The sequence below is a fragment of the Chlorocebus sabaeus genome, chromosome 19, assembly GCF_047675955.1.
Source record: "Chlorocebus sabaeus isolate Y175 chromosome 19, mChlSab1.0.hap1, whole genome shotgun sequence".
NCBI lineage: Eukaryota > Metazoa > Chordata > Mammalia > Primates > Cercopithecidae > Chlorocebus > Chlorocebus sabaeus.
This window is the reverse complement of record NC_132922.1, coordinates 27,278,588-27,303,895: the sequence shown is the minus strand read 5'-3', so window position 1 is coordinate 27,303,895 and position 25,308 is coordinate 27,278,588. Positions and strand designations below refer to the sequence as shown.

The 25,308-nt window shown below is 55.2% G+C and overlaps 1 protein-coding gene across 2 annotated transcripts; it reads left to right on the top strand.

Annotated features, from left to right (window-relative positions):
• The first annotated feature begins 672 nt into the window (after nt 1–672).
• On the top strand, nt 673–22,888 carry LOC103223058 (glutathione hydrolase 1 proenzyme). Of its 2 annotated transcripts, none has more exons than XM_073006928.1 (12): nt 673–777; nt 10,169–10,324; nt 13,113–13,243; nt 13,365–13,451; nt 15,379–15,571; nt 15,963–16,120; nt 17,766–17,915; nt 18,423–18,559; nt 21,344–21,531; nt 21,745–21,872; nt 21,971–22,278; nt 22,582–22,888. In XM_073006928.1, exons 2-12 carry the CDS (start codon nt 10,176–10,178, stop codon nt 22,726–22,728), a joined length of 1,776 nt encoding a protein of 591 aa, XP_072863029.1. In that variant the 5' UTR covers nt 673–777; nt 10,169–10,175; the 3' UTR covers nt 22,729–22,888. The 2 variants fall into 2 exon arrangements, with proteins under 2 accessions (XP_072863029.1, XP_072863030.1); XM_073006929.1 differs by lacking the exon at nt 673–777 and having other exon boundaries at nt 9,906–10,324; nt 21,971–22,083; nt 22,165–22,278.
• Nucleotides 22,889–25,308: the final 2,420 nt, after the last annotated feature.

Sequence of the window (25,308 nt, the reverse complement as noted above, 5' to 3'; positions counted from 1 at the left end):
CCTGGTTCCTCTGAGGACCAGGGTGAGGTACTGACCCAACCAGCTCAAGGAGTATCCCACTTCCCAGGGTTCCCTCAGCAGAAATCTAGGTCTCTGTTGGAGGCCTGCTGGGCCCCTGCAGCCCCAATCCCAGCTCTGGGACCCTCACAATGTTTGAGGCACTGATCTGCAGTCCCCACTTCCCCAAGCAAGGAGCATGTGTCTAGCCTGAGAGGATGGGTACCTGCTGTGCAGGAAGGGCTGAGCACTGTCCAAGGGCATATAGTGAGGGACGACAGCCAAGCTCCCGTGTGTGTGTGTGTGTGTGTGTGTGTGTGTGTGTGTGTGTCTGTTAATTACCCTATGAAGATTCAAGGTTCTTTCCTTTGGGTTAAGCACTGCCTACCCAGAGATGGCAGTGGGGAGAGGGTAGGGTGCCAGGCTCTGTCATCCTGTGGGGCTAGGCCCCTGAGACAAGGCAGAGGACAGCAGGATGTCTTAGCTCTTGACCATCCACGGACCTCCAACCCCTGTTGGGCCTGTGCCTGCATCCCCTTCTCTCCTGGCACCTGCATAACAGCCTCTCCTCCCGCTTCAGTACAGCCAGTATTGTCCTGGGGCCACCTTGGCACCACAGGTTTCCTCCCTGGCAAACCTGCACGACGGCCTTGCGTGCCCTCCCCCAGAGCCAAGGTGCTGTTGCTGAACTGAAGTGGCGACTGAAGTGGGTCAGAGCTTTAAGCAGCAGCCCCAGTGCCCCAGGGACCTCCTAGACCCCCTGCCCAGAGCAGGCGGCCGGTAAGCCCTCCTCCCCTTCCCCTGCAGCCTCAGGGCTGGAGCCAGAGCTGGGAGGGCTCCCAGATCCTGACCATGTCCTCCCACAGACTGAGCCAGGCCTGGACACTGTCCCCTCGAATGTGAGAAGACTGGGCAGGGGGAGGGGAGGGAGGAGGGGATGGAGGGCTGAGCCTTGAGGCATGAAAGAGGCAACCTAGGCAGTGGTATGGGGGAGTGCCCAGAGCTTAGAGTCCTGTGGAAGGCAGAGAACTGCCCCAGCCCCCGCCTCTCATCCTCCACCCTCTGTGTCCCTGGCTGAGAGGTTCCTAGAGGACATTTTTCCAGCAAAAGAGGGAGGGTGGTGGCTGGGCCTAGATCCTTGAATGGGCTTTTCTCTGCCTGCTTGCAGGGCATCTAGGGTAAATGGGCTCTTGGAGACAATTTCTGGCCTAACCTGCCTTGAACAGGAACCCGCGGAGGCAGAGCTATCCCCTCAGGCGTGGGGGCTTGATTCCACCTCGCCAGTCCATGTGTTCCACACGGAAGGCTGCTGGCCCCTCTCCCTGGGGTTACCCTGAGCAGCAGAGCTGTGCTTGTTGAGACCCAGGGGGTGGAGGGATTGCGATATTGTCCTCTCAGTTCCCAGGGCTGATGTGGGAGCTCACGGGCTTGTCCTGGATCCTTTAGGGTAGCCCTGCCATCCCTAGGGAGTCAGTGAGGTCAGAGGTTGGGAGCTGGAGAATCAGGTAGGGAGGACACAGCTAGACCTCAGGCCCTAATGGGAACGTACTAGGCTCCAAGTGGGACCTGCCAGGAGACAGGAATTAATGACAGCCACACCTTTGGAGTCTCGAGCCCTCTGCCATCCATGCAGTGGCCCAGTTCAAATGATAGGAACACAAGGTCCAGTTGGCTCAGTGGGCTGGTAGAGGACTGTAGCCAGGGCTCGAACTGGCCTTGCACTGCCTCTGGGCCCTTCTCTAGCCACCTGGTGGCATTCTTCAAGCCTAGGAGGAAAAAAGGCCAGCTCAGGGTTAATGTAACCTCAGCATGTAGCTGGGTGGCACTGAGCCTCCTGGCAGCCACTGTAAAGAAGGACACAGAATGGTTTGGGGGCATTCACTGGGAGGAAGGAAGCAGATGGATACTCTGTGGAGACAGGATGTCCCCTGTGCTTGCTCTATAGTTACGGGTTGTCAACCTTCTGCAGGGCCAGGAATTGTCATGAGGCTGTAGTAGGCAGCAGAACTTGGCGGGGTGGGGTGAGATCACAGGTGTAGGCTCAGGGCCTGGATTCAAATCCCCTGGGCTGCCACTTGTTGGATGTGTAACCACAGACAGAGTAAGGACCTGCCATAGCAAATTACACAACCCACTTCTGTGGCTTAAAGCAACAGAATAGTTCTGGAGGCTAGAAGTCTGAAATCCAAGTATAGGACAAGGCATGCTCCCTCTGAGGACTCCAGGGGAAGATCCTTCCTTGCTTCTTCAGCTTCTGGTGGCTCCTGGCAATCCTTGATCAAGGGGGCCAGCCCCTCTACACCTGTGGGTGGTTCTCGTCAGGTGGCATGAGAGACTTCAGAAAAGAAAGAGACACAGAGACAAAGTATAGAGAAAGAAAAGTGGGCCTAGGGCACCGGTGCTCAGCATACAGAGGACCCGCCCTGGCACTGGTCTCTGAGTTCCCTCAGTGTTTATTGATCATTATCTTTACCATCTTGGAGAGAGGGATATAGCAGCACAATAGTGGGAAGAGGGTCAGCAGGAGAACATGTGAACAAATGTCTCTGTGTCATAAACAAGGTTAAGAAAAAGGTGCTGTGCTTTGATGTGCACCTACATAAACATCCGGGTGCATTAAAGAACAGTATTGCTGCCAGCACAGGCTAGCACGTCTCACCTCCAATCCTAAGGCGGTTTTCTCCTATCTCAGTAAATAGAACATACAATCTGGTTTTACATCGAGACATTCCATTGCCCAGGGACGAGCAGGAGACAGATGCCTTCCTCTATCTCTACTGCAAAGAGGCCTTCGTTTACTAGTCCTCCTCAGCACAGACCCTTTACGGGTGTCGGGCTGGGGGACGGTCAGGTCTTTCCCTTCCCACGAGGCCATATTTCAGACTATCACATGGGGAGAAACCTTGGACAATACCTGGCTTTCCTTCCGCAGTGTTTATGTCCCTGGGTACCTGAGATTAGAGAATGGTGATGACTTTTAACAAGCATACTGCTTCAGGCACTTGTTTAACAAAGCACATCCTGCATAGCCCTAAATCCATTAAACCTTAAGTAAACACAGCCCATGTCTGCAAGCACAGGGTTGGGGGTAGGGTTACAGATTAACAGCATCTCAAGGCAGAAGAATTTTTCTTAGTACAGAACAAAATGGAGTCTCTTATGTCTACTTCTTTCTACATAGACACAGTAACAGTCTGATCTCTCTTTCTTTTCCCCACACTTGGGCTTCCTTGGCTGTAGCTGCATCATTCCAGTCTCTGAAACCATCTACCCTGTGTGTCTGTGTGGCCTTCACATGGCCTTCCTTATTTTTGCAATGGGGTCTCACTATGTTGCCCAGGCTGATCTTGAACTCCTGGGCCCAAGCAGTCTTCCTGCCTCAGCCTCTCAAGTAGCTGGGATTACGGGTGAGTGCCACCCCCAGCTCACATGGCCTCCTTGTAAGAAGTCTAGCTACTGAATTTAGTTCTCTTTCTAATTCCATATGATCTTAACTAATTATTTCTGTACAGACTCTATTTCCAAATAAGGTCATGTGAAAAAAAAATCAATTTGAACTGTATTTTTTGGCTGGATACGGTGGCTCACGCTTGTAATCCCAGCTCTTTCGGAGGCCAAGGTGGGCGGATCACCTGAGGCCAGGAGTTGGAGACCAACCTGGCCAACACAGCGAAACCCCGTCTCTACTAAAAAAAAAAAAATAATAATACAAAAATAAGCTGGGTATGGTGGCGTGCGCCTGTAGTCCCAGCCACTCAGGAGGCTGAGGCAGGAGAATTGCTTGAACCCAGGAGGCGGAGGTTTCAGTGAGCCAAGATAGCACCACCGCACTCCAGCCTGGGTGACAGAGCGAGACTCCATCTCAAAACACACACACACACACACACACACACACACAACTACTGTGTTTTCCCTCTGTTGTCACAAGACAACAATCATCACAGAAGACTTCTGTGACCAAATGTGTGGATTCTCCCCACACACCCAGCAAGAATCAATTCTGCAGCCGATGCCAGCTGGTGTCTTCCAATTCAACTCAATTCTCATGCTGTCTACCTGGAGATGGCCTCAGAAATCACAGGTTGAGGGCTTGGTCCCACAAGACCACCCCTCATCCCACCAGTCACAAGTCTGGGCTTTGGGAACATCTGACTAACCGGCTTCTAGTTGGGGTTCCTACAGCCCCCTCTTTGGGTTCAATTAATTTGCTAGAGTAGCTCACACAACTCAGGGAGACCCGTTTGTCAGTTTATTTCAAAGGATGTTTTATTTTATTTTCTCCTCAGACATACTTTATCATCACTTAAAGTCAGTAGCTCAAAGGAAACTTTAAAAACTACAAATAGGCCAGGCACGGTGTAATCCCAGCACTTTGGGCGGTCGAGGCAGGTGGATCACTTGAGGTCAGGAGCTGGAGACCAGCCTGGCCAACATGGTGAAATCCCGTCTCTACTAAAAATACAAAATTAGCTCGATGTGGTGGCAGAAGCCTGTAATCCCAGTTACTCAGGAGGCTGAGGCAGGAGAATCACTTGAACCCTGGAGGCAGAAGTTGCAGTGAACAAAGATCCTGCCTCTGCTCTCCAGCCTGGGCAACAAAGAGAGACTCCATCTCACACACACACACAAAAAGATAAAATAAGTAAAGGCTACAGATAAACAGTCAGATGAAGAGATACATAAGGTGAGGACTGGAAGACTCCCAAGTACAGAAGTTTCTGTCCTGGTGGAGTTGGACACGTGGATTAGCTGGGTTTTTTGGTTGTTGCCCAGGCTGGAGTACAGTGGCACTATCTCAGTTCACTGCAACCTCTGCCTCCCATGCTCAAGTGATCCTTCCCTCTCAGCCTCCCAAGTAGCTGGGACCACAGGCATGTGCCACTATGCCCAGCTAATGTTTTTATTTTTGTAAAGATGGGGTATCTCTATGTTGCCCAGGCTGGTCGGGAATTCCTGGGCTCAATCCATCCACCCACCACACCCTCCCAAAGTGCTGGGATTATAGGCATGAGCCACTGCACCTGGCCGTGGATGAGTTCTTGTTCCCCTTCCTGTCAGCCTCCACATGAAGCTCCCCAAACCCTGTCAGCTTGGGCCTTTAAGAAAAATTAGTTAAAAAATTAAAGACAGGGTCTCACTATGTTGCCTAGACTGGTCTTGAACTCCTGGTCTCAAGTGATCCACCCACCTCGTCCTCCCGTAGTGCTGGGATTACAAGATTAGAGATGCCAGCTGTCAGGTGGCTAGGTGGATTCAGTGTAAAGTCCTAGAAGATGCATTTTAGTAAAAACAGCCACCTGACAGCTGGCATCCATCCATTCAGTGAAGATTGTTGGGCACTGTGGATACTGTGAAGGAGGCAGCAGTAGCAGCTGACCTGCAGAGTGAGGTGCAGTGCCGGAGGGCTTCAGGAGGAGGTGGCATTGTGATTGGTGTCTGAAGAGTGCCTCAGGCCATGACAATGGAGCCAGTGCAAAGTCCCAAAGACCGGGAAGGAGCAAGAGGAAAGGACGGTTCATATCCAGCTGCTCAATTCCAAAAAAAAAAAAAAAAAAAAAAAAAAAACAGGAAAGGACGGGCGCCAGCAAGGTAGGACAAAGGGGGCCTTTGGCATGTTTTTTTTCCCAGTGGGGAAATGGAATGCTCAGATTTGCCTACTGAGTGCCCAGGCTGCCGTAGGGAAACAGCAGGGGGGCTGGAACCTATGATTGGGAGTCTCTGGGTGAGAGGGGTGGCCCCATGGGGACTGGGGATCAGGTGAGGCTGGGAGTGGGGTGTAGAGGCGGGAGCAACTGGACAGGACCAGTGAGGATGCAGGGGCGGCTGCCCCGGGCTAGACTCTGGCTGCCCTGGCGGTTGGAGGTCTGGGGAGGCAGCTGCTTAGCTCAGGCTTGGGCACGTCCACCTGGCGCGTCTGAAACATTAGCCAGCAGGGGTGCAGACTCGTCAGTGAGAGCATTCCTGAGCCCAGCATCCAAGAAGTGAGGGAGGTCGGGAAGGTGCTGCTACAAGGCAGGGGGAGGTCCCCAAAAGTCCAGGTGAGAGCATGGCGTGCGTGGAAAGTGCTGCGCCGTTTTGCCATCAGTGAAGTCATGTGGGGCTGTGGGTGAACAGGTAGGCTTGCATGTGCCACCAGGGAGTCGTTGAGACAGGAGCAGGTTGGCTCTCCTAGAGATCAGACCATGGAATTGTGTCGGGACTGGGGCATGGACAGTCTTCCCCCACCCCCAACCGCTCCTTGGAGCTTTGAGACACTGCAGATAATTAGCAGGTGATGTGATAAATACTACCTATGGAGGGTGCCTTGGGCAGGGAGGACAGGGTGGCCAGGAGGGGGGCCTTTGGGCCCCTGCTCTGAGCTGCTCATCAGGAAAGGAGAGAAGCTCCTACAGCCCGGTGTCGGAGCCTGGCGAGACCCTGTGAGGCCTCGAAAGTAGCAGGTGCCTCCTACAGTCTGCGCGTGGCCATCTCAGGGAATCCACCCAGCAGCTGTTCTAGTCATCCCTGCTCTTCAGGTAGGAGACTGAGGCCAGGAAGGGAAAGGCTGCTGTGATACCCACACTGTCAGTGGCTGGGGTTGAGTTTGAACCCAGGGACTCTAGGGCCCATGCCTCTGTCATCCTGCCTCTGGGTTTGGGGAGTTGGACTTGGTCCACCAAGTGCCAGGCCAGCCCTGCTGCTGGGTGATCCCAGGCATGCACAAGCTGACAATTCTGAAGGACCCATGCACTTGGCCGTGCTCCAGCCTGTGTCCTCACATGAAAGGTGGGTGCTGGAATAGCAAATACTGCAGATGGCACTGGGGGTGTTGGCCAGGCTCTGGGGGCACAGGAGCTCTGCCCATGCCCACAGTTGGCCTGTGCTGACCTCCCTCCATCACAACTGAGTGGCACCAGCCCTTTCATTGAGCTGAAGTCTTCCTTCCATCCCTTCAGTGTGGTCTTTGTGGCTCAGAGAGGCTGTGGCCAGGTATGGGATCTGGGGTGGTCCCTGTTTCTCTGCTTTGTGGCCTTAGACAGTGGGCAGGATCTGAGGTCAGGCCCACTTGCAGCAGGCGTTACAAAGAGGCAAACTGGGGCTTAATGTTGGGAAGAACTTGCCAGCGAAACACAGTCCCGTTGTCTTTGGAGGTAGTGAGCTCCCTGCTGGGCAAGATATGTAAGCCGACCTTTCTGGGATGCTGGAATATCAGAGACCAAACATTTGAGATTCTGTGATCCCAATATTGACTCAAATGCTATGATGGTTGGATTTGAAGTCAGTTCTATTTAGCCAGTTTACCAAGTGTCTCCTTGGTGCAGGACACCAGGGGATATAAAATGTCCTGGATAATATTGGGTTTCGGGCTCCCAGGGGGCCCTGAGATGTTGTTCCAGCAGTTCTGGAGTATGGGCCAGGCATGGCGGGCATCTGGACCCATCCTGCATTACTCACTCATTGTGAGCTTCATGACTGCAGTTCGGGATGTCACGCCCCCATGCACTGCCCCCACCATTCCCCACAACATGGCCCTCACCATGGCCCACTCAGGGCATGAGGCTTTCTGGGTGATTCCTGGTACTCAGTGTGGTCAGTTTTCTGGATCTGACAGTGGGGTGGGGCTGCAATGAGACGCCAGTTGCAGGAAGTGCTTTGCAACTTGTGTCACGGGTCACTGTCTTGCCAAGTGGCTTTGGGCAGGTCCCTTCCCCTCTCAGGCTACAGGTTCCTATGCCTGGAGCTCCCTTGTTGCCCCACCAGGAGCTTGTTTTCCCAGATACAGAGGTGGGGCAGATCCCAGCCCACTGAAACAGACAGGGCTTTGGAGGCCACAGTGGGCCTATTTCTCAGAGGAGCCGTGTGGCTGGATGCTGAGCTGGGCACTGGACTGGCCCTTTGGCCAAGGCCCCCGAGGCAGTGTGGGCTGCTGGTGCCAGTACACAGGGGTGATAAGGAGGTAAAAGTCACTAGGATGGTGGGGCGCCACCCCCTGGGCTGTGTTGGCAGCTGTCCCTGGCTGGAGGCCAGCTTGGCCCTGGAACGCTCCTCAAGGAACAAGGACACAAGAAAGCCAGCTCAGCCGGCCTCCACCTAGTGCCCCAATCAGCGCTCCCTTCTTCCCATGACCCCTGCCCTCTGCTCGGCTCCTGAAGCCGGCGAAGGCGCTAATGGGCACCCACCACGGTCTTAATGAGTGAGCCAGGCTTAATAGGTTACTGGGCCTGTGACACATTGACCAGCCTCCCAGGGATCTCAAAGTCCAGATTGACTTGGCTTTGAAGGTCTTAGCTCAGTCACCCCCTTTTCCAGCCTTGACACCTCGGGGATCTGGAAGGGCCTAAGGTGGTCAAGAGGTCCCCTGTAGCCCTCACTTCCTGGGAAAGGTTCAGTTCCCAGCCTTCAGGGTCAGGTGGTTCCTTCCACCTGGCAGGTCCTCCCCAAATCCAGTCCCAGCTGGGGCTACATTCCCAAGGCCCCTATTCTGGTGTCTGCCCCTCCCCTAGGGCTCTTCCCTCTGGGGTGACCGTACTGTCTCATGCCCAGCTCTCTTGCCCAGGGCTCCTTGAGAGAAGAATCTGGAGGGGCCAGGATTTGATGGGAGAATGAATGATGGAATGAAAGAAGGAATTTAAGCATGCGCCTTGCTAAGAGTGACAATTCTGGCAGGCTGCTGACCATGTGTGGGCCTCGATCTGAGGGCTGAGAAGCTTGGAGCTGCCAGCCCTATGGGGGCACCCACCCCATCTCATTGAATGGGGCAGAGCAGGTGAGGGCGTGATGGGTGGATGGACCTCATCCCCCTGCTTCTACTGTCTGGGGTCCTCCATCAGCCTGTCTGCTCAGAACCCTGAAATTGGGGGTTGAGGAAGGACCCTTCTGGATCATGTGACTCCCTTCAGTCCAGGTGAGGGGCGTCCTTGGAGTAACAGCTCCTAGAGCCCTGCCTGTAGCCCTGCAAGTTGGGGAGAGGGCCTGTTAGGAAAGGCATCCCTGCCCTGGGGTTGTAGAGGTGATCTAGGCTCCTCAGACCTTGTGGGGCCTAAGATGTTTACATCTCCAACCCCTCCCGGCTTGGGCATCTGGCTGCACCCCAGCTCTGTGGCCCCATCTCCCAGGGAACCTTTGTTCTAATCTGTTTCCTGCTGAAACCCAGCCTCATTCAGCTCAGTGAGGTGGTGAGACTGGTGTGGGCACACCCTGCAGAAGGATCCCACAGATGGGCAGAGCCCTGGGTTCTTTATCCGACTGAGTCTGGGCTGGGGGGGGCCTCCGTTTCTTGGTTGATGAGTGGGTTTGAGTGAGGTATGCGGGTGTGTGAAGGAGGGCTGGGGGGCGTCACCTGACTTATGCAAAGAAGCCCTTGAGACAGCTGTGGCTTCTTGGAATTAAGAGGGAAGAGTGCAGCATGGAGAAACTGAGGCCCGGGAGGATTTGGCAGCCCTGAGTGGGGGTGGGGGGATCAGCTCTAGAGTAGAGCCAGAGCTGTGATGGGGTTGGGGGATCCTGTGTCCTGTGTCCTGCTTGTCCGGCTCCTGGGCTCTGTGTGTGGCTGTGGATTGGGGTGGGACAGGGCCGGTTGTTCGAGGGGTCATTGCCCAACTCCAGGGGGCGCCTGCCACCTCTCAGCTCTCTATAGGGATACATACAGTTCTTTCAACAGGTTTCCAGCAGGTAGAGGTTATTAAATCTTACTGAAGGGTGTTTTTTCTAATTCTCAACTCTGCACCGCAAGGGTAGACAGTGTGGGAGACAGATTCCAACTCCAGGTCTGGATGGTAAGCATCCGGTCCAGGGGTGTAGACAGGCCTGGGGAAGCCCCAGAGATCTGTGCGTTCTCATACCCAGGGCTAGTGACTCCATGCTGGGGGCTGGGCTCACCCTCAGGTCTGAGACCTCCTGGGGCCAGCTGACCTCAGTAAATGCCTTTTGTCTAAGCTTCAGTTTCCTGCCTGTGAATGGGGTTGGGGCTGTGCTCTGGTTTCACCCTTGTGGCTCTGGGGTTGTGGTGACAAAGCCATCAAGCTGGATTGGAGGATTAACAGGGAAACCAGTGTGGCTGCCGTGTCTACCTCTTCCTCATACTCCTCTCTCTGCTGCATCCTGGGAAGCTGCTCAGCTCAGCCTAGATTAGGCTCAGTTGTGGGTGTGTCTGAGGCTGGGCCTGACCCTGCTCCTTACCCCGTGGATGCAGCAGAGCCATGAAGAAATTAGTGGTGCTGGGCCTGCTGGCCGTGGACATTGTTGGCCTCTGTCTCTCGCTGCCCTTGGCCTCCAAGGAACCTGACAACCATGTGTACGCCAGGGCTGCCGTGGCTGCGGATGCCAAGCACTGCTCCAAGATTGGGAGGTGAGCAGGGCAGGGCATGGGGGCATGGGCCCTTGAAACCGGGCAAGTGGACCTGGACAATACCTTCACCCCTCTAAGACTCAGTTTCCCCACATGTAAGCTTTGCTTGGACTCTCTCAGTAGCCTCTGGGAAGCGGACGGTGACCCCAAGAGCAGGGTGTGGGTCTCCTAGAGCCCAACAGGGCCCCTTTTCTCAGTTCTAAGAGTCTCTGTGTCTTTGGATAAACTCCTCTGTTTTGTTGTTTGGTTGTTATTTTTACTTATTTCTATTTATTTATTTATGAGTCTCGGTCTGTCACTAGTCTGGAGTGCAGTGGTGCAATCTCAGTTAACTGCAACCTCTACCACCCGAGTTCAAGCAATTCTCTCATGCCTAAGTCTCCCAAGTAGCTGGGATTACAGGCGTGCGCCACCACGCCCAGCTAATTTTTGTGTTTTTGTGTTTGTTTTTCCCCTGAGGCGAAATCTTGCTCTGTCACTCAGTATGGAGTGCAGTGGTGCAATCTCAGGTCACTGCAACCTCTACCTTCCAGGTTCAAGTGATTCTCCTGCCTCAGCCTCCCAAGTAGCTGGGACGACAGGCATGTGCCACCATGCCCGGCTAATTTTTGTATTTTTAGTAGAGACAGGGTTTCACTATGTTGCCCAGTCTGGTCTTGAACCTCTGACCTCGTGATTCACCCCCCTCTACCTCCCAAAGTGCTGGGATTACAGGCACGAGCCACTGTGTCTGGCCTAATTTTTGTGTTTTTAGTAGAGACGAGGTTTCACCATGTTGGCCAGGCTGGTCTCGAACTCCTGACCTCAGGTAATCCACCTGCTTCGGCCTCCCAAAATGTTGGGATTACAGGTATGAGCCACCACACCCAGCTTATTTCTTTTTTTAAAGGTGGAGTCTTACTCTATTGCCCAGGCTGGATTGTAGGGGAGCAATCATAGCCCACTGCAGCCTCGAACTCTCGGGTTTAAGTGATCTTCCTGCCTCAGCTTCCTAAAGTACTAGGATTACAGGTGTGAGCCACGGCACCTGGCCTCTACTGTTTAGACTCCTATCTCATGTTATATAAAAAGATCAGTTCCCTCCTAAAGACTTAAACAGAACAAATGTCGTGTTTTTGATTTTTTGAGACAGGGTCTTGTTCTGTCGCCCAGACTGGAGTGCAGTGGCATGATCATAGCCCACTGCAGTCTTGAACTCTTGGGCTTAAGCCATCTTCCCACCTCAGCCTCCTGAGTCACTAGGACTGCAGGCGTGCATCACACCTGACTAATTAAAAAAGACTGTTTTGGAGAGATGAGGTCTCACTATATTGCCTAGGCTGGTCTTGAACTCCTGGCCTCAAGTGATCCTCCATCTTGGCCTCCCAAAGTGCTGAGATTACAGGTGCAAGCCACCGTCCCCAGCCAGGGAAAAAAAAAAAAAGTTATTAATAAAATATAGCAATTTCCCTTTTTGTCCCACTTATAAAAGTCATGTACATTTGTTTGCTTGAAAAAGAGGAAACGGGCTGGGCGAGGTGGCTCATACCTGTAATCCCAGCACTTTGGGAGGCTGAGGAGGGCGGATCACCTGAGGTCAGGAGTTCAAGACCAGCCTGGCCAACATGGTGAAACTCCTTCTCTACTAAAAATACAAAAACTTAGCCGGGCATGGTGGCGTGAGCCTGTAATCCCAGCTACTCAGGAGGTTGAGGCAGGAGAATCACTTGAACCCAGGAGGCAGAGGTTGCAGTGAGCTAAGATCACACCACTGTACTCCAGCCTAGGTGACTGAGTGAAACTCCATCTCAGAAAAAAAAAGGAAAAAAAAAAAAAAAGAAAGAAGAAGAGGAACTGTAATCCCAGCACTTTGAGAGGTTGAGGTGATAGGATTGCTTTAGATCATGAGTTCGAGATCAGCCTGGGCAACATAGGGAGACCCTGTCTCTACAAAAAAGACAAAAAATTGCCAGGAACAGTGGTTTTTACCTGTAGTCCCAGCTACTCAGGAGGCTGAAGTGGGAGGATTGCTTGAGCCCAGGAGGTCAAGGCTGCATTGAGCCGTGACTATGCCACTGCACTTCATCCTGGGTGACAAAGTGAGACTCTGTCTCATAAAACAAAGGCCAGATGCAGTGACTCACATCTGTAATGCCAGCACTTTGAGAAGCTAAGGTGCGTGGATCACTTGAGCCCAGGAGTTCTCGACCAGCCTCGGCAACATGGCAAAACCCTATCTCTACAAAAAGCAAAACAAACAGAAAAAATTAGCCGGGCATGGTGGCATGTGCCCATAGTCCCAGCTACCTGGGAGGCTGAGGTGGGAGGGTCAACTGAGCTCAGGAGATTGAGGCTACAGTGATCTGAGATCACACCACTGCACTCCAATCTGAGCAACAAAGAGAAACTATGTCTCAAGAAAAAAAAAAAAAAAAGAGGCCAAGGCAGGCTGATCATGAGGTCAAAAGATCGAGACCATCCTGGCCAACAAGGTGAAGCCCTGTCTCTACTAAAAAATACAAAAATTAGCTGGGTGTGGTGGCGCATGCCTGTAGTCCCAGCTACTCAGGAGGCTGAGGCAGGAGAATCACTTGAACCTGGGAGGTGGAGGTTGCAGTGAACCAAGATTGTGCCACTGCACTCCAGCCTGGCAACAGAGTGAGACTCCATCTCAAAAAAAAAAAAAAAAAAAAAAAAACTCGAAGGGACTTCTCTTCCATCCTCCGTTAGGCAGGTGGGCAGCAGGGTGTGAATGTGGGGCCAAGATGGAAGCCTGCAGGTTCTCACGTCTTTATGTGCCACATGGCAGGGACGCATTGCGGGACGGTGGCTCTGCGGTGGATGCAGCCATTGCAGCCCTGTTGTGTGTGGGGCTCATGAATGCCCACAGCATGGGCATCGGGGGCGGCCTGTTCTTCACCATCTACAACAGCACCACGCGTGAGTGCCTTGGGAGAGGCGAGGGAGAGGGGCAGGGGGTGTGGATTGGGCCGCGGCACAGCTGAGTGGTCCCCGGGCTCACGTGGCATGGGTCTGTCTGCCTACCTGCTTCTCCTTCTAGGAAAAGCTGAGGTCATCAACGCCCGCGAGGTGGCCCCCAGCCTGGCCTTTGCCAGCATGTTCAACAGCTCGGAGCAGTCCCAAGACGGTAAGCAGTCCTGCAAGCTTGGGGCGTGGGTGCAGAGCCAGCTGGGCCACCGGGAATGGGCCTTGCCCATAGGAGCCTGGCCCCGTCAGGGTCCAGGGGCAGTTCTAGCACCTCCATCCCTTCCTGGCCCCATAGCACCCTCCCACAATGAGTGGTCAGGACCATCATCACCAGGGTAAAGGGCCGGGAGCTTCTGTTATTTCTGCTGAGGCCTCCGGGGCCACCCTGTGCAGCACACGGAGAGAATAATTATTACACTAGCAGACCTTATGGACCAGGGCTCACTGGGGCCCACGCTCAGCTCTGTGCTTTTCATCCATGAGTCCCTCACACCCCTCCCTGCTTCTTTGCGATAGGGGATGCTGTGTGGATTCCCATTTTACAGGGTGGGGATGCTGAGGCTCAGAGAGGTCATGAAAATCAGCTGAGGTCACACAGCTGGGAGGTGGTGAAGCTAAAATTGACCCCAGGCTGTCTATACCCTGCCTTTTCAACAGGCATCCCATTCACTCATTTGTTCATTTGTGGGGATGGGGCTCTAGAGTGTGAGGTGGAGTCTCTCTTTTCCAATCTGGTCTTCAGTGGAAAGGAGGCCCCCAAATTCCCCAGGTACCTGAGGGGAAGCCACTGTCTATCCAGGGTCACTGCTCAAAGGAGGCAGAATAGATTGTGGGATAAAAGTTGGAGGATGGGAGCGTCTCAACAGCTCACGCCTATAATCCTAGCACTTTGGGAGGCCAAGTCAGGAGGACTGCATGAGCCTGGGAGTTTGAGACCAGCCTGGGCAACGTAGCAAGACTCTGTCTCTACAAAAAATGGAAAAAAAAATTAGCCGGGTGTGGTGGTATGTGTTTATGGCCCCAGCTACTCAGGAGGCTGAGGTGGGAGGATCACTTGAGCCCACGAGGTTGAGGCTGCAGTGAGCCATGATTGTACCACCGCACTCTAGTTTAGGCAACAAAGCGAGACCCTGTCAAAAAAAAAAAAAGAAAAGAAAAAGACTGGGTGCGGTGGCTCGCTCCTGTAATCCCAGCACCTCGGGAGGCTGAGGCGGGTGGATCATGTAGGTCAGGAGTTCAAGACCAGGCTGGCCAATATGGTGAAACCCTGTCTCTACTAAAAATACAAAAATTAGCCGGGTGTGGTGGCATATGCCTGTAGTCCCAGGTACTCATGAGGCTAAGGCAGGAGAATCACTTGAGCCTGGGAGGTGGAGGTTGCAATGAGCCGAGATTGTGCCACTGCACTGCAGCCTGGGCAACAAGCGTGAAACACTGTCTCAAAAAAAAAAAAAAAAATGTTGGAGGATGGAGGGGCAGGGTACACTTACCATAGCAAGTCTTAGACCTCAGGTGGGGATCCTGGGTGGTACCCTTTGGAGTCTTCTGCAACATACTCAATCTTTGATTTTTTTTTTTTTTTTTTTGAGACGGCCTCTCGCTCTTGTTGCCCAGGCTGGAGTGCAGTGGCGCAATCTCCTGTCACTGCAACCGCCGCCTCCTGGGTTCAAGCGATTCTCCTGCCTCAGCCTCCCAAGTAGCTGGGATTACAGGCACCCACCACCATGCCCGGCTAATTTTTTGTATTTTTAGTAGAGACAGGGTTTCACTATGTTGCCCAGGCTGGTCTCAAACTCCTGACCTTGTGATCTGCCTCCTTCGGCCTCCCAAATTGTTGGGATTACGGGCGTGAGCCACCATGCCTGGTGAATCTTTCTTTCTTTTTTTTTTTTTTTTTTAATACTCACTGAGAAACTCAGCATCTGTAGACGTGAAGTTGCTCAGGGTAAGAGAATGCAGGAATCATATGCAATGACATAAGCCCCTGCCCCATCTGTGAAACGAGTCAGGGAATGTGCCTGGGATGCTGCCTGCAAGAGATTCCCGTATCCCCCACTCACGGTCGCTAACTGTGGCTCTCTCCCCAGGGGGACTTTCGGTGGCGGTGCCCGGAGAGATCCGAGGCTTTGAGCTGGCGTACCGGCGGCATGGGCGGCTGCCCTGGGCTCGCCTCTTCCAGCCCAGCATCCAGCTGGCCCGCCAGGGCTTCCCCGTGGGCAAAAGCTTGGCGGCAGCCCTGGAAAACAAGCGGACCGTCATCGAGCAGCAGCCTGTCTTGTGGTATGTCTGTGGGTGCGGCCCCCTGACACAGGCAGTGCAGGCACAGCCCAAGGACCCTGCAGGCCCCTAGCAGCAGCGGAGCGGCCCTCTGCCCTCAGGACCCCGCACTGATAATGGGCTGAGGAGATGCAGACCCTTCCCACCACGTGTGGGGACACATTCTGAGCCTGGGGTCCCAGTGGCCACTGTGGCTGGCCGTGTGTCCTGAGTGGTAAGGGACACTAGGAGGCTCCCGGAAGGGACACGGAGGATGAGCGCTGAGTGACGGGGCCACCCACCTGTGACAGATGCTGCCCCTGCTTTGCTCCGTTCTCCTGTGTGGGTGGGTGTAGGGGATGGTCTAGCTGAGTCCATCCCACCTGCTTCCTCACGTGAGTCCCCTCTGCCCCAGTGAGGTGTTCTGCCGGGATGGAAAGGTGCTTCGGGAGGGGGAGAGACTGACCCTGCCACGGCTGGCCGACACCTATGAGACGCTGGCCATCGAGGGCGCCCAGGCCTTCTACAACGGCAGCCTCACGGCCCAGATTGTGAAGGACATCCAGGCAGCCGGTGAGTGGGTAACCTCAGGGGCCTGGGTGAGGAACCCTGCAGTGGAAACCCTGAGCTGGGGCCCAGAGCCCTAGGGTCCTCCTGTCCTGCCTGAGCTTACAGGAAGTTCCTGGTGGAGGAGGGTCAGTGACCGGCCATGTGGGTCCACAGCTCCTGCTTATGTCAAAACTGAGAGAGACCATACAGTCCAGGAGAGCAAGTCCCTGGTGGGGTAAATGCAGGTGCAAGCAAGAGCCAGGGCTAGGGAAGCACTAGAATACAACCTGAAGATCCAGGAGGACTTCTTGGAGGAGGTGGTGGTTGGGCTGCAGATAATTTTGTTAGGCAGAGAGAGGAAGGGATTCCTGGCAGAGGAACAGCTGGGCTAAGGCCCAGGGAGACGGGGCTTTGATTCACCAGGAGGGTTACAAGGGATGAGGGTCACCTTGAGGGAGGCATGGGGAAGGGGCTTTGTGGGGAAAGGGTCTGGAGCTTGGCTGTGACTTTCTTCAGGTAATTTCTGTCACTGTTTCATGGAGGAGGGTGATTAGCATGTCGACGTTTACCACCGAGGCTGGAAATTGGCATGCCAATACGCTGTCTGGAGCTGACTCCTAGAGAATTAAGAACCTCCCTCCCTCCCTCTATCCATTCATCATGGGAAGAGGCTGAGTGGCAGGGACACCGGCAGGAATTCTCCACTTAGAAAAGACCCTCTGAGCTGGGCGCGGTGGCTCATGTCTGTAATCCCAGTACTTTGGGAGGCCGAGGCAGGTGGATCACCTGAGGTCAGGTGTTCAAAACCAGCCCAGCCAACGTGGTGAAATCCTGTCTCTACTAAAAATCTCTCTTGAGCCAAGATCAAGCCACTGCAGTCCAGCCTGGGCGACAGAGCGAGACACCATCTCAAAAAAATAAAAATAAATATAGAAAAGGCCCTCTGAGGCCAAGCTTTGTGTCTCTTGCCTGTAATCCCAACACTTTCGGAGGCTGAGGTAGAAGTTGAGGCCAGGAGTCCAAGACAAGCCTGGGCAACATAGTGAGACTACAAAAAACATATTGAGACTCTACATAAATATAGTGGGAGTGGGGGTGGGGAACAAGAAAACATAAAAAATTCAAAGCATACTGAAAAGTAATACAGCAAGACCCTACAAAAAAATTAAAATTTGCTGGGTGTGATGGTGCCACCTTTAGCCTCAGCTACTGGGGAGGATCTGCTGGAGGATCACTTGAGCCTAGCAGTTCAAGGCTGTGATTAAGGCACTGCACTCCAGCCTGGGTGACAGAGCAAGATCCTATCTCTAAAAAAGAAAAAGGAAAACACTCTTTGGCCACAGAGGAGAGAAGGCAGACAGGAAGCCAGTAAGCCAAGCAGGCAGAAGGCAGGTGGCCCCAGCCCAGCTGTGGGGTGGTGAGCAGTGTCAGGGAGACAGGAGTTCAAGAGCGAGTGAGGTTCCCAAGGGGGCGAGGTTGCCTGTGGCCCCCTCCCAGGGCACAGTCTCACCCCTCCAGTAGTGCACTCTGTCCTCCCTGGTAGGTTCAGGCTTTTCCCCACCACCATGGTGCAGCCATGCCTGCCCCCAACACCACTGGTGCAGCTCCATCCTCCACACAAGGGTGCAGCCCCTTCCCAGCGCCCATTCGAGCTGCTGTCCCGTTGCAGGGGGCATTGTGACAGCCGAGGACCTGAACAACTACCGCGCTGAGCTGATTGAGTACCCGCTGAACATCAGCCTGGGAGACGCAGTGCTGTACATGCCCAGCGCGCCGCTCAGCGGGCCCGTGCTGGCCCTCATCCTCAACATCCTTAAAGGTGAGTGGTCACACCACAGCCCTGTGGTAGGACCCATGACATGCCCCACCCCTGCTGCAGCTCTGCTGGCCCTCATGCCACGTCTTTGCATCACTGAGCTCCCAGGGAGTGCTCCTGCGTCACAGCTCACCATGTCCTGAAGGAGGCAGTGCAGAGCCACAGGGCTGAAGTGGGCAATGCTCAGGGGTTGGAGGAGGAACAGGAGTCATCGGGACGGAGAGAGGTACAGGAGCTCAGGGCTGCAAGGCTTGGTCCAGAGGGAATCCTTGGTCCAGTGGGTGGCCCTGCCACTTGGTCATTGCGTGGCCAGAGCTGATGCGTGACGTGAGATCCAGGTTGGGGAGCCTTCACCTTACTTCACTCTCACCACAGCCTTGTGAAGCAGCTGCTGCTATTGGTTATTAAATGCTCCTTGAGGTGGGCAAAGTGGCTGAGGAAGGTGTTCACCCTCTGAGTCCCTCAGATCCTTTGGGGCTCAGCAACGTGCACCTGGTTCTGATCAACCAGGGTACAACTTCTCCCGGGCGAGCGTGGAGACCCCGGAGCAGAAGGGCCTGACGTACCACCGCATCATAGAGGCTTTCCGGTTTGCCTATGCCAAGAGGACCCTGCTTGGGGACCCCAAGTTTGTGGATGTGACTGAGGTAAGGGGCAGAGGCTGGCCCACTCTAGGCGTGGGGCCTGCTGTAGAGGCATCAGGTGGGCTCCCCAGGGCGGCTGCAGCCTCACATATGCTTTATGAATCCATTCCTGCCACAAACTTTGATTGCGGGCCTACTGTGTACTCAGATGGACTGGTGGGTGATCCCGAGTCTTGGCCTCTGCCCCACAGAACTGACAGTGTGGGGAATTAGTGGCCACACTCCTACCTCAAGTGCTTTGCACATGCTGTGGTTCTCGAGCTCAGTGCTGAGATGAGGAACGCATGGGAGCATTGCAGCCCTCGGGCATGATGAGAAGGACAGGTGAAAGGGAGAGCTCCATGCTGGGTCCCTGTGAGACCCTGTCATATCCCTTCCCCGCTGAGGATCCTCACATCCCTCCTTACCTACTCGGGTCCTTGGCATTCCCGGGCAGACCTGCAGACCCCTCCACACTGACCAGGGACCTCCCAGGAGGGGCCTCAGCTGCCCGGGTGGTGTCTTCTCTTTCCCCATGAGCATTCTGCACCTCTGACTCCTGCTGCAGCCAGTGACCTGGTGTCTTGTCTCTCTGAGGGGACAGGGCCACTACAGCGTGTCCCTCTGCCCTCCCTTTTAGCTAAGGCCAGCTCTTCCATCCATGCGCTGGTTCAGGGCACTGTTCCTACAATGCTCCTCTCTGCCTCTGACCATTTACTTCTTTATAACGGATTATTCCCGAAAGAAAGGCAGCTCTTGTAGCTCTAGAAACTTCCATCTGCTGCCTCCTTCTGTCCTCTGCTCCCCTTACAGCAAACATGGCTGGGCTATGTCCTCTCTCCCTTCAGGGTGTCCCCTCCCCTGCTCTATCCCCATGCCACCAGATCGCCACATCCAGCCTCAGTTTCCCCATCAGGCCCCACTCAACAGCATCTCACACAGCTCACCACACTCTCCTCGAGTTTTCATTTTGCAAATTTTCACACCTACGAAAATGTTTAAAAAAACCCCAAAACCGTCCAAGTGTCAATGTTCCCTTTCCCTAGAGTCCGCAGTGTGGACGTTTCTGCTGGATTTCCTCTCTCTCCGTCTCCACCCACGTCTATTGGGATTCGTGTTTTTCTGAGGGATTTGACAGTAGGTTGCTGATGTCACACCTCTGGGTGTGTCTCAAGAGTGAGACTTGAACACACCACAGCAGGATGCTGGGGTGACACAACCTGCTGTCCCTTCTCTTTACCTACAGTAGGCTCCCTTGGCTGTTTTGTTTCTGTTGTGTTTTTGTTTGGACACAGAGTCTCTGTCATCCAGGTTGGAGTGCAGTGGTGTGATCTCGGCTCACTGCAGCCTCAACCTCCAGGGCTCAAGCAATCCTCCCACTTCAGCCCCTACAAGCAGCTGGGACCACAGGCACATGCCACCAAACCTGGCTAATTTTTGTATTTTTTTTTTTTTAGAGACAGGATCTTGTGTTGCCCAGACTGGTCTCAAACTCCTGGGCTCAAACGATCCTCCCACCTCAGCCTCCCAAAGCGCTGGGCTTACAGGTATGAACCACCGTGCTCGACCTGTTTTGTTGATTTTTAAAGCCCGGGGCAGTGGTCTTGGAAGATGTCCCACATCCTGGATTTGCCTTTCTGTTTCCTTAGGGGCAGATTCAGACAGAGCACCTTGCCCTGCGATTGCTAATCTGTGGGGGTGTTGCTGAAACTCTCCTGAGGCATTTTCTTTGGCCCTCAGGGCCCATCCTCTCTGTCTCCTCCTTCACCTCCTCATCTCCTCCTCGCCACGGCCTTGGGGACCTTGGCCAGACTCGTGGCATCCAGCAGCCGCTCAATGTCAATACCTCCATATTCATCCCTCAGCCCGCCCTTGCCGGTGCACCCATGCTTATACATGCACCCATGCTCTTCAGGTCTGATGAAGCATCCAAAGGCAAGCTCCTGACCGTCGCCAAACCTGCCCCTTCTGCAGGGTTTACTTCCCTAGTTGGCGCCATCCTCAATTCTTCTCTTTCTCCCACCCAGGCCATCATCTCTTGCCTGGTTGATACCCACAGCCTCCCCTTTGGGCTTTATCCTTATCCCCCTCACAGCTGTCAGAGGGACCCTGTGAAAACACTCCCCAGCCTGCTCATTCCTCTGCCCAGAGCCTGCGTGGCACAGAGCAAAAGCCAGTCACTAAGGGACCTAGGAGGTCCTGTGGGATGGGCCCCAGCCTGCATCTTCATCTTTTTCTCCCCCAACCCCATTCACCATCTGCCTATCGCTTACCAGCCTATACCGCCTGCCTCAGGGCCTTTGCACTGACCATTTAGGCTGCATTCTAGGCTCTTTTCACATGTTGCCTCCTCCAAGAAGCCCTCCCTGACCACTCTGCCTATACCTCATGCCTCTCAATTCCCCTTACCTGGCTTGTGGTTTCAGCAATTTCCCCGTGTGCATTTGTTTTTCTTGGCATGGGAGCAGGGACCTAAGTGTCTGTTCCCTGTTGATTTTCCAGTGCCAGGCATGCAGTGCAAACTCTAGAAATATTTTTTGTGTGAGTGAATGAGTGATTGAATGTGGCAAGGGTCTGGAGGCTGAGGGCCAGATAGACAGACATTCAGAGTTGCTGGAAGGCAACAGAGACAGAGAGTCAGACTGGTCATGCAAGGTCCTGGGCCTGTCCTTGAGCCCTGGGGAGCCACGGAAGGCTGTGGGTGCCAGAGGGTTGTGGTCAGAGCCACAGTTAGGGGCCTTCTGAGACCTGTGCCCCCTCCCCACCGTCCCTCCCCACCTCCTCAGGCCAACTCTTTGGTCTCGGCAGGTGGTCCGCAACATGACCTCTGAGTTCTTCGCTGCCCAGCTCCGGGCCCAGATCTCTGATGATACCACTCACCCGATCTCCTACTACAAACCCGAGTTCTACACGCCGGATGATGGGGGCACTGCCCACCTGTCTGTCGTCGCAGAGGACGGCAGTGCTGTGTCCGCCACCAGCACCATCAACCTCTAGTAGGGGCTGCTGGGCCGCCTGGGTGGGACAGGGCCAGGGGCATGTGGTCCAGGGACTGCCCACTTATCCAGTAAGGTGGCTCCATCACCTCTTTTCCTGGTGGAAAACTGAGGCCTGACCTTGGTAGCTTATCCTGGGCCTCTCAGGGAGTAAGTTTGAGCCCAGGTTGGGTCGGGCAAGGTCAGGCACTGTCTGACCTGGCTGGGCGGTAGCTTTGGCTCCAAGGTCCGCTCCCCAGTCAGCGGGATCCTGTTCAATGATGAAATGGATGACTTCAGCTCTCCCAACATCACCAATCAGTTTGGGGTGCCCCCCTCACCCGCCAATTTCATCCAACCAGGTATGGGGTGGAGGTCCGGGGGTGGGGGGCTGGGGTGAAGGGGGGGTGTCCTGGGCAGGCAGCTGACCGGCATCCCCGCCTTCTCCCGTCGGCCACAGGGAAGCAGCCGCTCTCGTCCATGTGTCCAACGATCATGGTGGGCCAGGACGGCCAGGTCCGGATGGTGGTGGGAGCTTCTGGGGGCACGCAGATCACCACGGCCACTGCACTGGTATGTGTCACCCCTTTTCTCCCTGGCGCTGCCCACCCTGCACAGCCCCCAGGCCATGCTGATCACACTCCCATGCCCCAGGCCATCATCTACAACCTCTGGTTCGGCTACGACGTGAAGCGGGCCGTGGAGGAGCCCCGGCTGCACAACCAGCTTCTACCCAACGTCACAACAGTGGAGAGAAACATTGACCAGGTGTGCTGGGGGTTGGAGAAACTGAGTCACAGTGTGGGGTCCCAGGGCACCCTGGACTGGAGGCCTGGATCATCACGGAGTGGACAATGGTTGGTGTCCTCTCTCTGGTGCCTGGGCCATCTGGAGCCCCTGTGCCATGAGGGCCAAGCCCCTGCTCCAGTGAGACCAAACAGGCCCCAACCTGCTCTTCCTGATGACCTGGCCTGAAATGGCACCACCTGGGCTGAGGCCTGTGACCACACGGGCATGGTTCAGGTGGCATCTGGAGCCCTGCTCAGGCTTCCCGTCTCCTCCCACCCCCAGGCAGTGACTGCAGCCCTGGAAACCCGGCACCATCACACCCAGATCGCATCCACGTTCATCGCTGTGGTGCAAGCCATTGTCCACACACCTGGTGGCTGGGCAGCTGCCTCGGACTCCAGGAAAGGCGGGGAGCCTGCCGGCTACTGAGTGCTCGGGACAGGGAAAGCTGACCAGCAATCCAGGGACAAGATACTCACCAGGACCGGGAAGAGGACTTTGGGGTCATGCTTCCCTTGTGAGTGGCAGAGCAGCACAATAAATGAGGCCACTGTGTCAGGCTCCAGGTGGCCTCCCTGGCCTGGCTCCCCACCCTCTGGGCCTCAGTGTATTGTGTGTGAAATGGAGCCATCTGGCTGGGGAGGAATGGAGAGGTGGGATTCGGAGATCTTCACACTGCGGGCGCTGGAACTAGCCTCAGTATCTTCAGCTTGGGGAGAGCCAGGCCCATGGCTGGGGGCCCAGGGAAGGTCCATGCCAATGCCTGCCCTTCTCTGTCCTGAACTCTTAGACTTGGGGCCAGGCCCTTCTTCCCTGGGCTGGGCAGGGACACTACCTAGGAGCAACCACCAGGGGGTGCCGCGACCCTGGCGCTTTCTTAGGCACAGGGTGGCCAGCTGATGCCGGGAACCCGGGTGTCTTCTCAGACCTGCAGGCGTCCAGCTCACCCAGCCGAGGACACGGGAGGTGAAGCTGATGTCCGAGGAGTGGGGATTTGGCAAGAGGCTGGAGCAAAACATCTTGGTCAGAGCCAAGCTCCTGGGGGTTTCCAAGAGCAAGCCCAGAGTGAAACCCAAGCTTGTGATCCTCTCCAGAGGGAGGCCTGGTTCTCAGAGAACAGCAAATGGGAAGAGGTCTCCAGATTCCAGGGATCAGGGCTTGGACCAGCTGGGGACACAGCCCAGAGGGAGTGGGTCTGGAAGGGAACAGCTAGACACAGCAGCCTTCACCATCGGCAGCCCCTCCCGGCCTCCCTCGGGGTCTGCTCCCTCCTCCGGGCACAGTTCCAACACCTGGGGCAGGGTTCTGGGAAAGGCTGGTGGAGGTGGGCTGGTGGGGGGCGGTGATCACAGCTCAGCACCTGGATATTACCAGGGACACTGGGGCCAGGGCCCAGGTGAAGCCAGGTCAGGGCTCTCCTTTAGAAGCCCTGAAAACCTGGTGATACCAAAGGGCCCACAGACAAACAGGGTTTTGTGCCTGCGGAGTTGAGTACCACCGGGTCTAAGCCCTGGAGGGCTGTGTCCCTGGGGCTCCCCAGGGGTGAGATGGAGGTGGGCTCAACTGGTGTACCCGTCACTCCTCAATCTTTATTTTATTTATTTAATTTAAAAAATTATTTAAACAAATAGAGATGGGGTCTCACTATGTTGACGAGGCTGGTCTTGAACTCCTGGCCTCAAGTGATCCTCCATCTTGGCCTCCCAAAGTGCTAGGATTACAGGCATGAGCCACTGCACCCGGCCTCAATCCTTATTTTGGCCTGAAAGGAAAGGCTGTGGCCCCGTTTGCAGGGGAGAAGACTGAGGCTGGAGGGGCAGGCCTTGCTCTGGGTTGCACAGCAGCAAGAGAAGTGGGAGCTGGCCACGAGGCTTCCTGGACCTGATACGCTGCTGTGGTACACCCTGGTTCTACAAGTCCCGTGGGGCTCAGCCCAGGACTACTTCGGGAGGTGGGGGACTTAAATCCCCTCTTCCTTCTCATAGTCCCTTCTCCCATCATTTCCTGAGGAAGGACATTCAGGGACCTCCCTGGCTGTGCCTTGGGCTAGGACCAGAATGACACCCATTCCTTTCCCTGGGCCTTTGCTCAGGCGGGTCCCTGCACCCTGGCCTCTGCCTGACCAGGGTGGTGGGGAGAGGAGGGGGGACGTCCCCTCCGCTGCTGTCTCCTCTGTTCCTGCTGCCCTGGCCTCTGGGCTTCCAGGACTGCAGCGGGTGGGTGGGTGGGCTGGCCTGAGCCCAGGAATGCACTTCGGCTCCTGGTTGAGCAATGTCACTGAGACTTGGGAGTCGGGTAGGGGCGGGAAGAGGCGTCCACAGGCCCCCACTGTGAAAGGCAGCCGTGGGAACAGCCTGCCTGTAAACAACCACTCCAGCCCAGGCTGATCAGGGACTCTGGCTGGACATAGGGGCCTGGCAGGCTGTGTGGCCTGTAAGGACACAGGCTGTCTCTGTGCCTCAGTTTCTCTGCTGCCCAGTTGGGCGTCCCAGACTCCAGGTGTAGACATCTGGAGCAGGCAGTGCTCAGCTGGGAAGGAAGTGGGGAGGACTGGAGGAGCCATGTGGGAAGGATTCCAGCCCACATCACCTGCACCCCTGCTGAGCCTAGTCAACAGAGCCCCTCAGTGGGTCCTCACTCCCCTGGCTGCCTCCCAGTTAGACACCCTGAGGCCTGGGGAGAACAGGGCCAGGCCAGCGTCCCCAGAGAGGCTGCGCTGCCAGCACAGTAATAGCGGATTTGGATTCAGGGAAGCAGACCCGCAGCCAGGGTGGGGAAGAGCTGCAGGCTGGGCGTGGCACCTAGGCGGCACAGCCTCCCTCCCTGGAGGCCCACGCTGCATTTCCAGGACAGCAAGTCCCAGGGATGGATGGTCCCAGGTGCCAAGGGCTAGAGGCATGGTCTGTCTGCATTCCCCACATGGACGTCTTGTAGTCACCAGCGTTTGATGCTGTCAAGTCCCGCTGTCTTCTGTGCAGACCGGGAAGCCCTTGGTCACCCTGGAGGGTT

Bases quoted from the DNA above. Each gene is read 5' to 3' on its own strand.
- LOC103223058 (XM_073006928.1), top strand. From the start codon at position 10,176: ATGAAGAAATTAGTGGTGCTGGGCCTGCTGGCCGTGGACATTGTTGGC. The intron at 17,916-18,422 runs GTGAGTGGTCAC...CTGATCAACCAG, and splicing joins CATCCTCAACATCCTTAAAG to GGTACAACTTCTCCCGGGCG. The intron at 21,873-21,970 runs GTATGGGGTGGA...CGTCGGCCACAG, and splicing joins CGCCAATTTCATCCAACCAG to GGAAGCAGCCGCTCTCGTCC.